Below are 12,396 nucleotides of genomic sequence, written 5' to 3' on the forward strand. Positions count from 1 at the left end.
TCGTACTGGTGCAAAGTGCAAAACGCGTTGCTGCGAGTTCAATCGGCGTCTGCGTCATGCGAGAACGGGGATATATAATTTTCGAGAGATTTGAAAGCACGAAGAAATCCGGAGAAAGAAGTTATGCGAATCCCACGCGTTCTGGGAATCGACGTAAGCGAAGCTTTCTGTGCTGTTTGCATCGAATGTTTAAGTTCTTCTGCGCTTAGTACAATACGAAAGTGGCAGTTGCTAAACGTTACCTTGCGTGCACTACTTGTGTTTGTCTACGCAGTACACGTTAAACACAGCGAAACGTGTTTGCTTGAGGCATTGCTGTGCGCCATTATAAATAGCCTGCGAGAAAACTAGCACTGCCATTCATTGCCTTGCCGTGGCAGAAACGTTAAACTTTATTTAAATTACGGGGCTTTATGTGCCAGTGCAAATTGATTTAGTGTTCTTCTTTAGCCTTCTTTAAGTTGCAGTGCTGCTACATAATACTGGCGATAGTAAATAACGAAGAGATGGTAATAATACGGTATGTATCAGTGCTTATTACTGGCTCCCATTTAATTTAGTTATTGAACTTTACGAAACAATACTTCAAGCGTAATTTTTGTCGTTTAGCGATTTACTCATGTGTTAATATTGCCTTATTTAAAATAATTTTTTGCTCTACCTATTAAGGTGCGAAAGCAATGAACCTAATCGCCGGATAAACCATTGAGGTTAATTGCCTTTTAATATATGCACTATCGCGATGGAAAGACACGCGAACAGCGGAGCGCGTGGCCGAAGCATAACTGAAGGTATAGTGCGCGCCGTCCAGTCATCACCATTGACAGGCGTGCATGTCCGGTTTGATTGCGCTTTGCGATGATGCACCACCTATATGTACTGCAATATTTTTGTTTCTGTTCTACTTCTCTTTTATTTGAAAACGAGAAAAGGTGACGGCGCAGTAATGATGACAGCGCAAACTGTAAAGAAACAAAAATGTCGCAATATAGGGGGTGCATCATCGCAAAGCGCAATCAAACCGGACATGCGCGCCTGTCAATGGTGATGACTGGACGGCGCGCACTATACATTCAGTTATGCTTCGGCCACGCGCTCCGCTGTTCGCGTTTCTTTCCATCGCGATAGTACATATATTTTTGTTTTCGATTATTAAACATCTCTCTCCCTCTCTCTCACACACTCTTGTTTCCATGCTACCGCCTGATTCTTGGCCTGTTTCATGGCCATTTCGCCGTACTGGGTTGAGTCATACCAATAGGCACGAAACCAAACCCGGGAGTACTATTGTCAAATTACGCCATGTTGTCGAATTCGGTTATGGCGGCATTTCGAGCCAATCAGAGACGGCCACAGCAGCCTCCTGATTGGTTCAATGTGCCGCCATTGCCAAATTCGACAACATGGCGGGATTTTACAATGTACAGACGCAACAGTACCCCCTGGCCTTCCTAACGAAGTTCGTACGTGCCGTGTTTGAGGCTCATCGTCATCATCATCGTGTGCACCGGCGCGTGACACGTTCCAGGAAGGCACGCGTGTACGAGATCTCGACCGCACCCGTCTCTCTGCTCCCTTTGGATTCCCATACGCGGTCTGAGATTCATTGCAGGTCAGTGGGAGGCATCTTTCCGATGTATCGCTAATCTATTGTGAATGAATTCAGTCACCGTGTTTCAGCCTGCGGTGGTTATGTGGCCACAGCGTGGTGCTGCCGAGCGCGAGGTCACGGGTTCGTTTAACGGTCGCGGCGGCCGCATTTAGATGGGAGCGGAATACGAAAGTGTACGTGGGTTTAGGTGCACGTTAAATGTGGGTGTGGCGCTCGCGTGGTCGAAATTTAATCTGTAGTTTCGCCCCCACTATGGCGTGCATCATGATCAACACTTTTTGCTGGGCTAGTTGGTTCATCTTATTACGCAGAGTTAAGACGCAACCAAGGGCGGATTCAGATCGTGATTTTCGGCACCTAAATCCTCACGAATCAATCAAGTCACTGTATGAATGAAAAGAGCTGTTGCCGGAACTTGGTAGCGAGCACTCTTCACCATCCTGGATTTCTGAAGTTTGAGGGAGATAGACAGGCTTTCCTATTGATATCCGGACTTTTCGGGAGCTCGAACAATGAGTTCGGCTGGTCGCCCTGTATGCGTAATGAAGGCCCCGGTGACGCGCTACTTGGCCTCGCTGCTTTTTGGCAAGAACTGCTCGGGACCTTTGGTGGATGTTTCCGGCTATATCGCTGGGAATCGGCGTTACACGAGACAGGTGTCTGGTAGAGTGAAGCTATTTGAATTTATTTCAGTGGACCTTTTGGAGTATTTCGTAGAAATTGTTGAATGAACGGGACAGGGACACATTGTCAGGAGAAGCGGCGAACCGTGCATCGTTAAATTAAAATTAAATTCTGGGAGTTTTCATGCCCAAAACCTCGATATCATGTTGAAGCACGCCGTATATGGGGGACTGTGGAGTAATTTAGGCCACCTGGGGTTCTTTAACGTGCCGCCAAATCTAAGTACGTAGTGGCATGGATACAACCCGCTACCTCGAGCTCGTCAGCACGACGCCACAGCCGCTGGGGCTACCACGGCGGGTAAGCCGTGCGCCGTGCTGTGTTTATTTTGTCATTTACGTCTCGTGTGTTTTTGCGGCGAGCGTTCTAAGCAGATGTGGCGTATTGCCGCGCAAGTGTTGTGCTATTTTCTTTGGCCAATCGGTAAAGAGAAGGGGGCAGATAAGACCAGATAACGATAAAGGTGTTTGTGTTGAAATTTGAGCGTGTGCTATGTGAGGTTTCACATGGTCAAAATTCGTCCGTAGCAATCCGATGCGACGATCTAGATCGCGTGTGTTGTAAAGTTCTCGAACGTGTAAAGATTACCCAATTATTCCTTTCTCTTCGTCTTCGACGAGTATATCTGTCGTGTCTTTTGTAGCCCTAACTGTCCTGCCCGCCGAGTTGACCAACGCTGTCAGCGGGATTGACCGATCTGCGAAGTGGTGAGTGAGAGTGGATATTAACGACGATAGTCTTTCTTGGGCTACCTAAACGCGAAAAACTTTGTGTGTCTGTCACTCAATTCAACCGCCCATCCAAAACCGATTCAACCATCCGGCCAAAACCAAGCGAGCTACTAGCACTGGTGGCACGGGATCATACACGTCGACATTATACAGCGCAAAGGAAACATCAGGCCTATTTGAAGCAAAATATGTGTACATAACCGTGATCTGCAGCGTTCATTTAATTAAGAATGCACATTGGATGGGTTTTTACGTTAGTAAATAACGCGTTAGATATGGTGTCGAAGAGACTGAAGCCGCGGTTCTGTAGCCGGCTTTAAACCAACAGGAATAAAAGGTCCCAACAGATGGCGCGAGAGCAGGGCGAACGCTGGAAATTTGAATTTTATTCAGCAAAACCTCCATTCCATCCATCATGGAAGGAGTGAGAGGGGAGGGGAAGGGCGTGAGGGGTGGTAAGGGGAGAAGAGAGGGTGTTACGTATCAGGGCAACTGTTGATCAGGGGCGGCAGAAGACTATCGTCTTTCGGCGTCATTTGCATCGAAGCAAACAGATATGCGACCAATTTTTTTTCTGTTTCGTTGTCACAGAGTGGGCCACAGCGACGTAAGATAATTTGTTCTTAATATATGACGTATACTGACACGACGGAAAGTGTCATTTACCAGAGCCATTGTCACGAAGAACAGAAAATCTGGAATTAAAAGTTGCAGCGAGTAAAAACACGCAGTCCAGCTTGTAAGTATTGGCAGAATCGACGGAGCATCTTTTATAGATGGCTTGCATCGACATCATCGTGGCCACCATCTTGAAGTACTGGCAGCCCCCGGAAAGTACAGCTAGTTTCGGTTTCAAGGAACACGCGCGCTCCTAGCGGTTGCCGGACATCCTAAGTTATTTTTCTTATTTCTCTTTTTGTGAATTTTAAATCTGGCGAAACGCGGGAAGTGGTTCGTGCGACCGCCGAGCTTGCCTCATCTCACCCTTGCCACTTGCTCAGCGATATCGCAAGTCATATCGCGCTTGGTCGTCTGCTTCGGTTGTCGTCCCAAGTGTGAAGATGGGAAAGATAAGTCTGAGAAGCTTGATCAGGCGTGCAACGAACGGAAGACGCAGGAAACCAGGGCCGCGATTTTGTAGCGATGCCCTATGACTTATTCTACACTAGTCTTCTGATCATCCACCGCTCACGGCCGGCTGATCCCGTTGATAACGCGAGCGGACCGTCGCTCTAGCCACTGACAAAGCGCGATAAGCGCGAAGAGGCATTATTACCGGAAAGGCATCGCTACAAGATACCGGCCCAGGTCGACCAAGCATTAGACGAAGATGAGTAAATCGGGGCATCACATGTGTAGCGCGGTTCTGTGGTGTTCTAGTTTTGCGAAGTTTTTCATGTTTCCTAATGACCACGGGTAAGCACAAGTATTTTTCTCTATTTTCCGAGCAGGTATTCATTTTGCATGAGTAAACCAGTTCTGTGCAAGCCTGAGTGGACTGACATAAGAGCAGTGTCGCTCGACTCATTCGTCATGACGGCAGCCCATCTGTTGCCGGTGAAATACTTGTAATGAAGGGCTCGAGTGCGTGTTTTTGGGCTATACATTTTGTTCACTCTTTGTCGACATGCACAGCGAAGGTTAAAAAAGAAAAGAAAAAAAGACGCAGCCGTGGTGGTTAATAATTTTCGCATTGGTTGGGATCTTCTGGAATCTATTTTCACTCATTATGCACAAATTACTGTTGTGAATGAAAATTCTTCTGTAGATTGTTACTGCGTGGACGTCAGTCTTTTTCCAGTACCGAATGTGTGAATAAAAACAAAAGCGTTCAACTTTTACTTGTGTTGAGTTTTGGCTGGCCGAGAAATTGGCTAGTATTAGTTGATACACTTCACAACACACGAACAAAATTAACGATTGGTGGTGCCAGGAAGTTATTTTCTTCATGAAGAAAATAACTCCCCCCCCCCCCCCCCCTCCCTTCTATATCTGTGGACTAGTTGAAGTGTAGCCCTAAACGTAACCGCAAGTTAGGACTTTCAAAGCGACTACTTTCACGAAATGACGAAAAGGTAATTAACAACGGTTCGCTATATAAATGTTCTTCATTATAATTGCTTAGCACTGGTGCCTACGAGCAATGTCCCAGTGGTTTAGACAATGAATAGCAGCTTGCAAGGTAAACCTGGTAGGAAGAAAGCACTTCCTAATACACGACACACTTCAGCGGGTTCTGCTCCGCGATTTGGCCAATGTCGCCACACGGTCAGCGGACCTGCAAGAGAGCACGAACACAGCCCGCTTGCATGCGAAATAGGAAGGGAGGGCTTCAGCGGCAGCCCTCCTCCTCCCGGCTGCGCGCCCTCTCCCTCTAATTCCCGATTTCATCAGTGACGTCATGGAGGCATTGTTTAGTTAGTGAATTATTTCCAGTAGGATATCCGGCAGCCTCCAGTTGTAGAAGCGGCGCTGCCGCCGCGTATCGGCATGGGACCGAGCGTCCCATGGGGGGCATAGGGAGTTTCCGGCCCCTGGTACTGGCACGACGAGAAACTGCGCAAACAAGAAAAACAAAAGCAGCGCGACAGGCGCGTCTCTTTCGCCCAGTGAAAAATCGATGGCAGTGATGGTGCGATGAAGAACGGTCACCGTCCAGAAGCAAAAGAATGTAGTACGCGTGACATTGAGGTGCGGTGACGTAACCCTATAGCTGCTATGTTCGGTTGCTAGTTCGTTGGGAAGCTGCATCCGCGATGTCACGCGAAAACTATAGAGAAGGCTCGCGTGCTCCTACTCTGACGTCATCTGGGAAGATCGACATTCATACTAAAATCCGTGCTTTGAAAAAAAAAAAAAAAAAAAAAATTATCGCGCTAAGCGCCGACCTTGTCCCCATTGAAATAAATGATCGACTCCAGCCAGTGTTCAGATGGTAATTCGCGAGCGCTCGCCATAACTACGATGACGGTAGGCCGTATGTCGCTGTTTCATCTGAGAGAGAGAGAGAGTCGAATCAGCGTCGTATTTTCTAAAGATGCATTTCATTTTCGATTCTTCTTGCCACAAGCTTGCCGGCTTGGACGCCGCCGCGCCGCCGTTATATCACGTATCGGGTGATACGAAAATAACGATGGAAAAATGGAACTACTGGCCTAGACCGGCCGACAGCGATCGGCCACATGAATGCCTTCCCATGGTACTTAGCATGACGACTCTGCTGCTTGTGCCCGAGCGGGTCAAATGCATCCTCCATCTCGGAAGTGCCAGCTTTCTCGAAAACGGACTCAGACCTGGGACGAGCAGCTTAAGCTCCCGCAAAAAAAAAAAAAAAAAAAAACAAAAAAAAAAAGTTGCAAGCGCTCCTTTCTGTTCGTAGAGCGCAGTTCGTGTTCGTCATTGTGTAACTCGAAGCGGTCGTTTAAGGAAACCCACCTGTCACGCGCGTCCAGGAAGAGTCATCGGTATTCCAGACCTCCAACACCCGAATTTCCGAGTAAGAGACGACGGCCATGGGCTACATGGCATACCTGGACTGCGGATGCGGCTGGGCTAGTTGCTGCGGTCAGGTGTGGCTGGTGCTTTGGCGCCACGTGTGGCTGTCGCGCATCCGTCGCCACTACCTGGTCACCCTGCTAGAGCTGGCCGGCATGCTGCTGCTGATGAGCTCGGTGTGGGACGACTCTGTGGCACCATACCGGGCGAGACCCCACAAGGACCAGTTCTTCGACATCGCCGAGCCGACCGACTTCTGGGGCCGCCGCAACGAGTCCTGGACCCGTGGCTCGCTCGCGTTCGCGCCCGACCAGCCCTTCTTCGCCGACCTGGTCGCCAGGGTCTGCAAGGCGTTGGGACCCGAATGGAGTAAGTGGCACGGTGGGAACCAACCTTATTTTATAACTGTGAAGCTAGCTTTCCCGCGATGCAGTTTTCCAGAGGAATGGAGGCGTATAGTCATTAGTGGGAACAACGCGTACGAGCACAGTTTGCTAGTTCGATGACGTGAGAAATGTAGACGTGGCTCTGGTGACGAAATTGTGCACAAGATACTAGGCCGCTAACATGTGCGCATAGCGCTTAATCTTCATTGCAACCATGACCGATGCTATTGATTATTTGAGCTATTGATTAGTTGAGGAAAAAGTGCAATGTGGAGACGCGCATTTGATAATTACGGAAGTATGTTGAAGGCTGAAAGCTAAATAGATGGTACAAGGTGTGTAAAATATATACAATAACATCTCGGTATAACAAACTCGCTTTATTCGATTTATCGCTTCATACGATGCTTTTTGTAGTCGCGGCTGCAGTGCATGCATTTGAAACCGGATTATTCGGAATGCAGTGGCACCATACTTCGATTAGTACAAGCTGCGAAGCGTGAAGTACACATGGTAGCACCGGCTGCAGAATACGCGATGACAATTTGCATTCCTTCGTATCAAACCTGGCGGGTAACTAATGATGCGAATATCACTTCACACTTGGCGGCAGCTCCTTGAGACTTGCGGTATCTCGTGATGATAACCGACAGACGAGGCGCTTGCCCGCATGTGCCAGCAGAGTTTCTGCATTGTCATGCCACCACTATCGCGTTCGGCTTTGTTTCAACGTGCGTTCTGCGAGGTCCCGCGTCGGTTTGCAGTGCGCATACCACGTTACTATGACTTTCAAGGCTTCTCCACTTGCAACGAAATACCGCTTACAATAAAGTCTTTTCCTGATGAATTTGTTATAACGAGGACTACTTTACGTAGCAAGAGAATGGAAAGCTTACCTACCTGAAACACTGGTCATTGTTTCGAAACTAGATCTTGAAGTCACGACACGTATTAAATTTTAGCATGGACACGGGACAAGCACTGTCTCGCGACCGTTTCGAATGCGATAGCTAGGGGTGCTGTCCTGTATAGTGCTTGTGTCTCTGTTTATGTTTATCCGTGTGTATGCGTTCGTCTGAAGAATCATGCTCCGTCACCGAGCGATACGTAATGCGCGCGGCACAGTTCCGATGCCCTTCGAGGACGCGGCCGAGGCAGCCCAGTTCGCCGACGAAGGCAAGGCCGAGGCCTGGCTGGCCGGCGACGTGCATCGCCGCGTGGCCGTGTGGTTTCAGCAGCCGGCGCCCGACCGGCTCATTTACCACGTGCGCTTCCCGGACGCCGACTTCGACCTGCGCCAGGAGCACCGGCTGAGCCTTCTGGTGCCGGGGCCCGCCAACACTGACGACTTCGACGAAATCAGTTGAGAATCAGACCATAAAGTTCGACTCTTAGCTGATCCGAAGGGGGCTCGTTACGTGGCCGGCTTGCTCGCGATCAGGATGTGCAATCCTGGTTTTTAATTGTGCCGCTTGTTAAACGTCTCAAAAGCCGAAAGTGCTTCGCAAACAGGGCGCGCGGAATTTGCAGTCACGTTCAGTATTGGCTGCAATACGAGCTCTGGCAACCGTCAAATTCCGCCATATTGTGAAATTTGCCATCTTCCTGCTCTGATTATCTGACAAGGCCGGCTATGGCCTCCTATGTTGTCTGGAGTAGCACATTCTGATGGGCTCCGTACATGTTTCCGGCTTCTTAAAGTTGTAAGCACTGTTTGCTACTCAGTAAGTTCGAATTCGCCGTCTTCACGGCTAATAAAGTTCATATAAGCCACCCAGCGAACTTACGTTGATATAACATCTAGAAGTAAAATCTCTGACTGAATTAAAAGCTATGGAGTACATCGGATAGAATATAGCTTTGAAAGGTTGTTCGGCATAAAGGGGGAAAAATGTTGTGTTTAAAGATCTTTCTTGAAATTCCTGGCCACACGTTTGAGATTTCTAGGCGTTTGCTGGAGTTCTCCGGGTGACAATGGAGTACTCTCAGTGTTTTTGCAAGTTTCGGGTTGCTTCAAGTTAACCTGGTTGGTCTTTAAACGACTGCTGTTCGCAGGGAAATTAAGAATGACAGTCAGATTCAGTGGGATGCGGGGTTATGAGCTGTCACTTCTGCGCCATACCAAGCATCAATGCTTAAATAATTTCTATAGATCTAGCTAAACAAAATCCGACGTTTTCGCACTTCGATTTTTTCAGGGCTTCTGCTTCCACTGCAGTATCTGATCGAATCGACGTATTTAAATATGACGGCCGAAAGGCTGAAGAAGCAGATCAACATAACGGTGAGCGTGCCTTACTTAAGGAAACATAAGCCTAAAAGATTTCGATAGTGCTTTTCTTGTTTTGCCACGATACCGCGTGGGTTTTTGCCAGTGATCACGTTTAGTGCGGCATCCTGAATTTTAGTGATTTGCGACTGTTATTTCGGCTCCTCAAGTTGCCGAACGGGAAACTGATTGTGAAGATCTTTTGCAAACTGCGCACAGACGTGTTCTGCCATTGTGTGCAGTGGCTTGTATTTCTGCCACATGGTGGGCCTTCGATCGCGCCACAGTAAACGCACACCAAGTCGGAAACAAACGACATAAAAAAAAATAGCGTAGCTTGCACTGGAGGCTTGATATTAAAGAGACAGCAGAGCTGATGGGCACCTAGCTATTCCTGGCTTTTGGGCTAGGCTAAGTACTACCAAGTCATCCCCGCATTTTCCGGAATTTATTGATTATTGATTGATTATCGATTAGCTATTGATTGGCTATCGATTGGCTATCGATGACCGACTAAGCTTAAGTATTCTTAACCATGCTTAGCTAGACTTAGCCGGGGTCACCTTCGCTAGTTCACAAGGGTATGTGCCATTGCGCTTGGACCCTTTCTGCTCTACCGCCATGATCGGCCCACATTTTTTGTGGACGACTAACGGAATAGCGGCCGGCTTAAACAGCTCCGCTGTTAAACGAAGAAACATCACGTTAGTAAAACCTAACCAAACCTCGCCCATATTTAGAGAATAACCACGAAAATTTTCTTCCAGAAAAAGCTGTTTTGGTGCACTGCTTCAGCTACACCACTGGAGATTTTGTAAACAGCTTAATGCTTCGCAATCAGCTAAGCGATCCGTACTTGTATGTGACTGACGATGCGCGATAACACATTGGCAAAGGAAAACACGAAACGGACTATACGGCAGAGTGTGTGGTTGCTTGTGAATGCATTGCCGCTGGGCTCGCAAATTTGCTGCAAATGCTGCAAACGTCTAGGGATGGTTGGCTAGAAGCTAGAGACCGCTGATCGAGCTACAGAAGGAAAAAAAAAAACTAGGCCTAACGTTGAGAGGCAGGGACAAAGCAGTGAGGATTAGGAAGCGAACCGGGCTTAGTTGATATTCCAGATGAGGTTAAGGGGAAGAAGCGTAGTTGGACAGGTCATGGTCACGGACAGGTCACGGACAGGTCACGGACAGGTCACGGACAGGTCACGGACAGGTCACGGACAGGTCACGGACAGGTCACGGACAGGTCACGGACAGGTCACGGACAGGTCACGGACAGGTCACGGACAGGTCATGAAGCAAATAACGCGTTGGTCTACTGGAATGAGGGAGGGAGGGCTATTGAAAGGGAAATTCAGTTGTGGATGCCAGAAGATTTGTATAGTAGGATGACATTAGGAAATACGCAGGTGTACAAAGGATAGGTGATCATGAGAAGGCAGGCATTGCCAAATCCAAATCCTGACTGGGATTCTACCGGTGTTAACATATGGGGCAGAAACACAAAGAAGCTGGAGAACCAGTTAAGGACCGCACAAAGAGCGGTGGAGCGAAAAATGTTAAGCCTATAGCGTTACGAGACAGGAATAGAGCGGTGTGGATCAGAGGGCAAACAGGGATGGCCATTTGCCCTGGGCAGGCCATGTAATGCGTAGGATGGATAACCGCTGGACCATTAGAGTTACAGAATGGGTACCAAGCGCAGTTGAGGACGGCACAAAACTAGGTGGGGTGATGAAGTTAGGAAATCTGCAGGCGCAAGTTGCAATCAGCTAGCGCAAGACAGGGGTAATTAGAGATCGCAGGGAGAGGCCTTTGTCCTGCAGTGGACATAAATATAGGCTGGTTATGATGATGATGATATAGGATAGAGTAGGAGACGCGAGACGGGGGTAATTTGGTGACCGATGGGGGAGAGGCCTTTCATCCTGCAGTGGACATTAATTAGACTGCTCCTGATGGTGATAGTGATGATGGCGTCGACGAACTGTGCAGCTGGAACTGTTGCGCTTTCCGTACCCGCGGCTATTCTACGGCTCCGAGGACCACACCCTGAGCCGGGTCGTGCTGCGCTTCGGCATCGCCTTCTTCGTGCCCTTCAGCGTGCTCGTCATGAAGCTGGTCCGGGAGAAGCGCGCCGGCACCAGGGTGCGCAGTATACGCGTGACGTCAGTTACTGCCGAGCGTGTTAATAGACAACGTGGTATCGCGACGTTACGGAGCTTAATAATACGAGGCATACATGCCCTCTTTAAAAACAAATTTAGACATCGTGTTGCTTGAAAGCAGGCCTAATCTGCACAAATGAACTAGCGCAGAAACAAATTGCACTGGGCTTTTGCATAAGTGGCGAAGTACGCTTACTAGAAATGGTTAGCGAAGTATAGCTCACTAATATACCCTTGGCAAATCGTACAGATTATCCCTGGATTTATTGTAAGCCACATTACTTTCTTGGTAGACTTTTTGACTTCAGAGCGCGCTGCTGCGATGGTTATCTAAAGATAACTACAGGATATTCGAAACTAAACGATAATTTTGCTGAGCAATCTCTAAAACAGTGTCCAACATCTAAACTTGCGTGATAAAAAAACTGTAATTACCGTTTTACGTATGACCTTAGGCCTCATTCACACAGCCGTCAAACGCTCCGTCACGTCACCGTCACGGCATCCGTTTTCGTCAGGGGCGAGGGTTTCCGAGTCGTTGTCCCCTCAAAAACGGCTCGCCGGCGACGCAGAGCGGTGCTCTACGTTTCCGTCGCAAGCACGGTGACGGAAACCCTCTCGGAAACCCTCTCCCCTGACGAAAACGGATGCCGTGACGGTGACGTGACGGAGCGTTTGACGGCTGTGTGAATGAGGCCTTAGGAGGTATGTGCAGTATTCAAAGCCAACTTTCTCATAGGCACAATCTGCTTTGCTTCGAACAATACGAACTCAAACTTTGCCGCAAAATGCATTGCTGTACTATGTATAGTTTCGGATCGTGGAAAATGCAGCAGAATGAAAACTTTGATTGCAATCGCAATACATTTCATGGCCCACGTAGGCAGCGCTTCTGCCGCTCTTCATTGGGCCTATTTCAGAATGGAAGCGGAATTTGGTGAACTTTTGCCTACGAATATCTCAACAAGGGACAACGGTAATACAATCGTGCAAATGGTTTTGTTTTAGCCTTCTGGGCCGTGCCGTTGCTTAATGCTGTCATTGCA

The 12,396-nt window shown here is 48.4% G+C and overlaps 1 protein-coding gene across 1 annotated transcript in view; it reads left to right on the plus strand.

The window, feature by feature from the left end:
* The window catches only part of LOC119433054 (retinal-specific phospholipid-transporting ATPase ABCA4-like), a 138,081-nt gene that overhangs the window by 751 nt on the left and 124,934 nt on the right, over positions 1 to 12,396 (plus strand). The window contains exons 2-5 of the mRNA XM_049658544.1: positions 2,940 to 3,003; positions 6,480 to 6,891; positions 8,034 to 8,270; positions 9,107 to 9,192. Of these exons, the coding sequence (XP_049514501.1) occupies positions 6,540 to 6,891; positions 8,034 to 8,270; positions 9,107 to 9,192 (675 nt within the window). The 5' untranslated portion in view covers positions 2,940 to 3,003; positions 6,480 to 6,539. The remainder of the gene's footprint in view (positions 1 to 2,939; positions 3,004 to 6,479; positions 6,892 to 8,033; positions 8,271 to 9,106; positions 9,193 to 12,396) is intronic.

Source organism: Dermacentor silvarum, chromosome 11, assembly GCF_013339745.2.
Source record: "Dermacentor silvarum isolate Dsil-2018 chromosome 11, BIME_Dsil_1.4, whole genome shotgun sequence".
In the NCBI taxonomy this organism is placed as follows: domain Eukaryota; kingdom Metazoa; phylum Arthropoda; class Arachnida; order Ixodida; family Ixodidae; genus Dermacentor; species Dermacentor silvarum.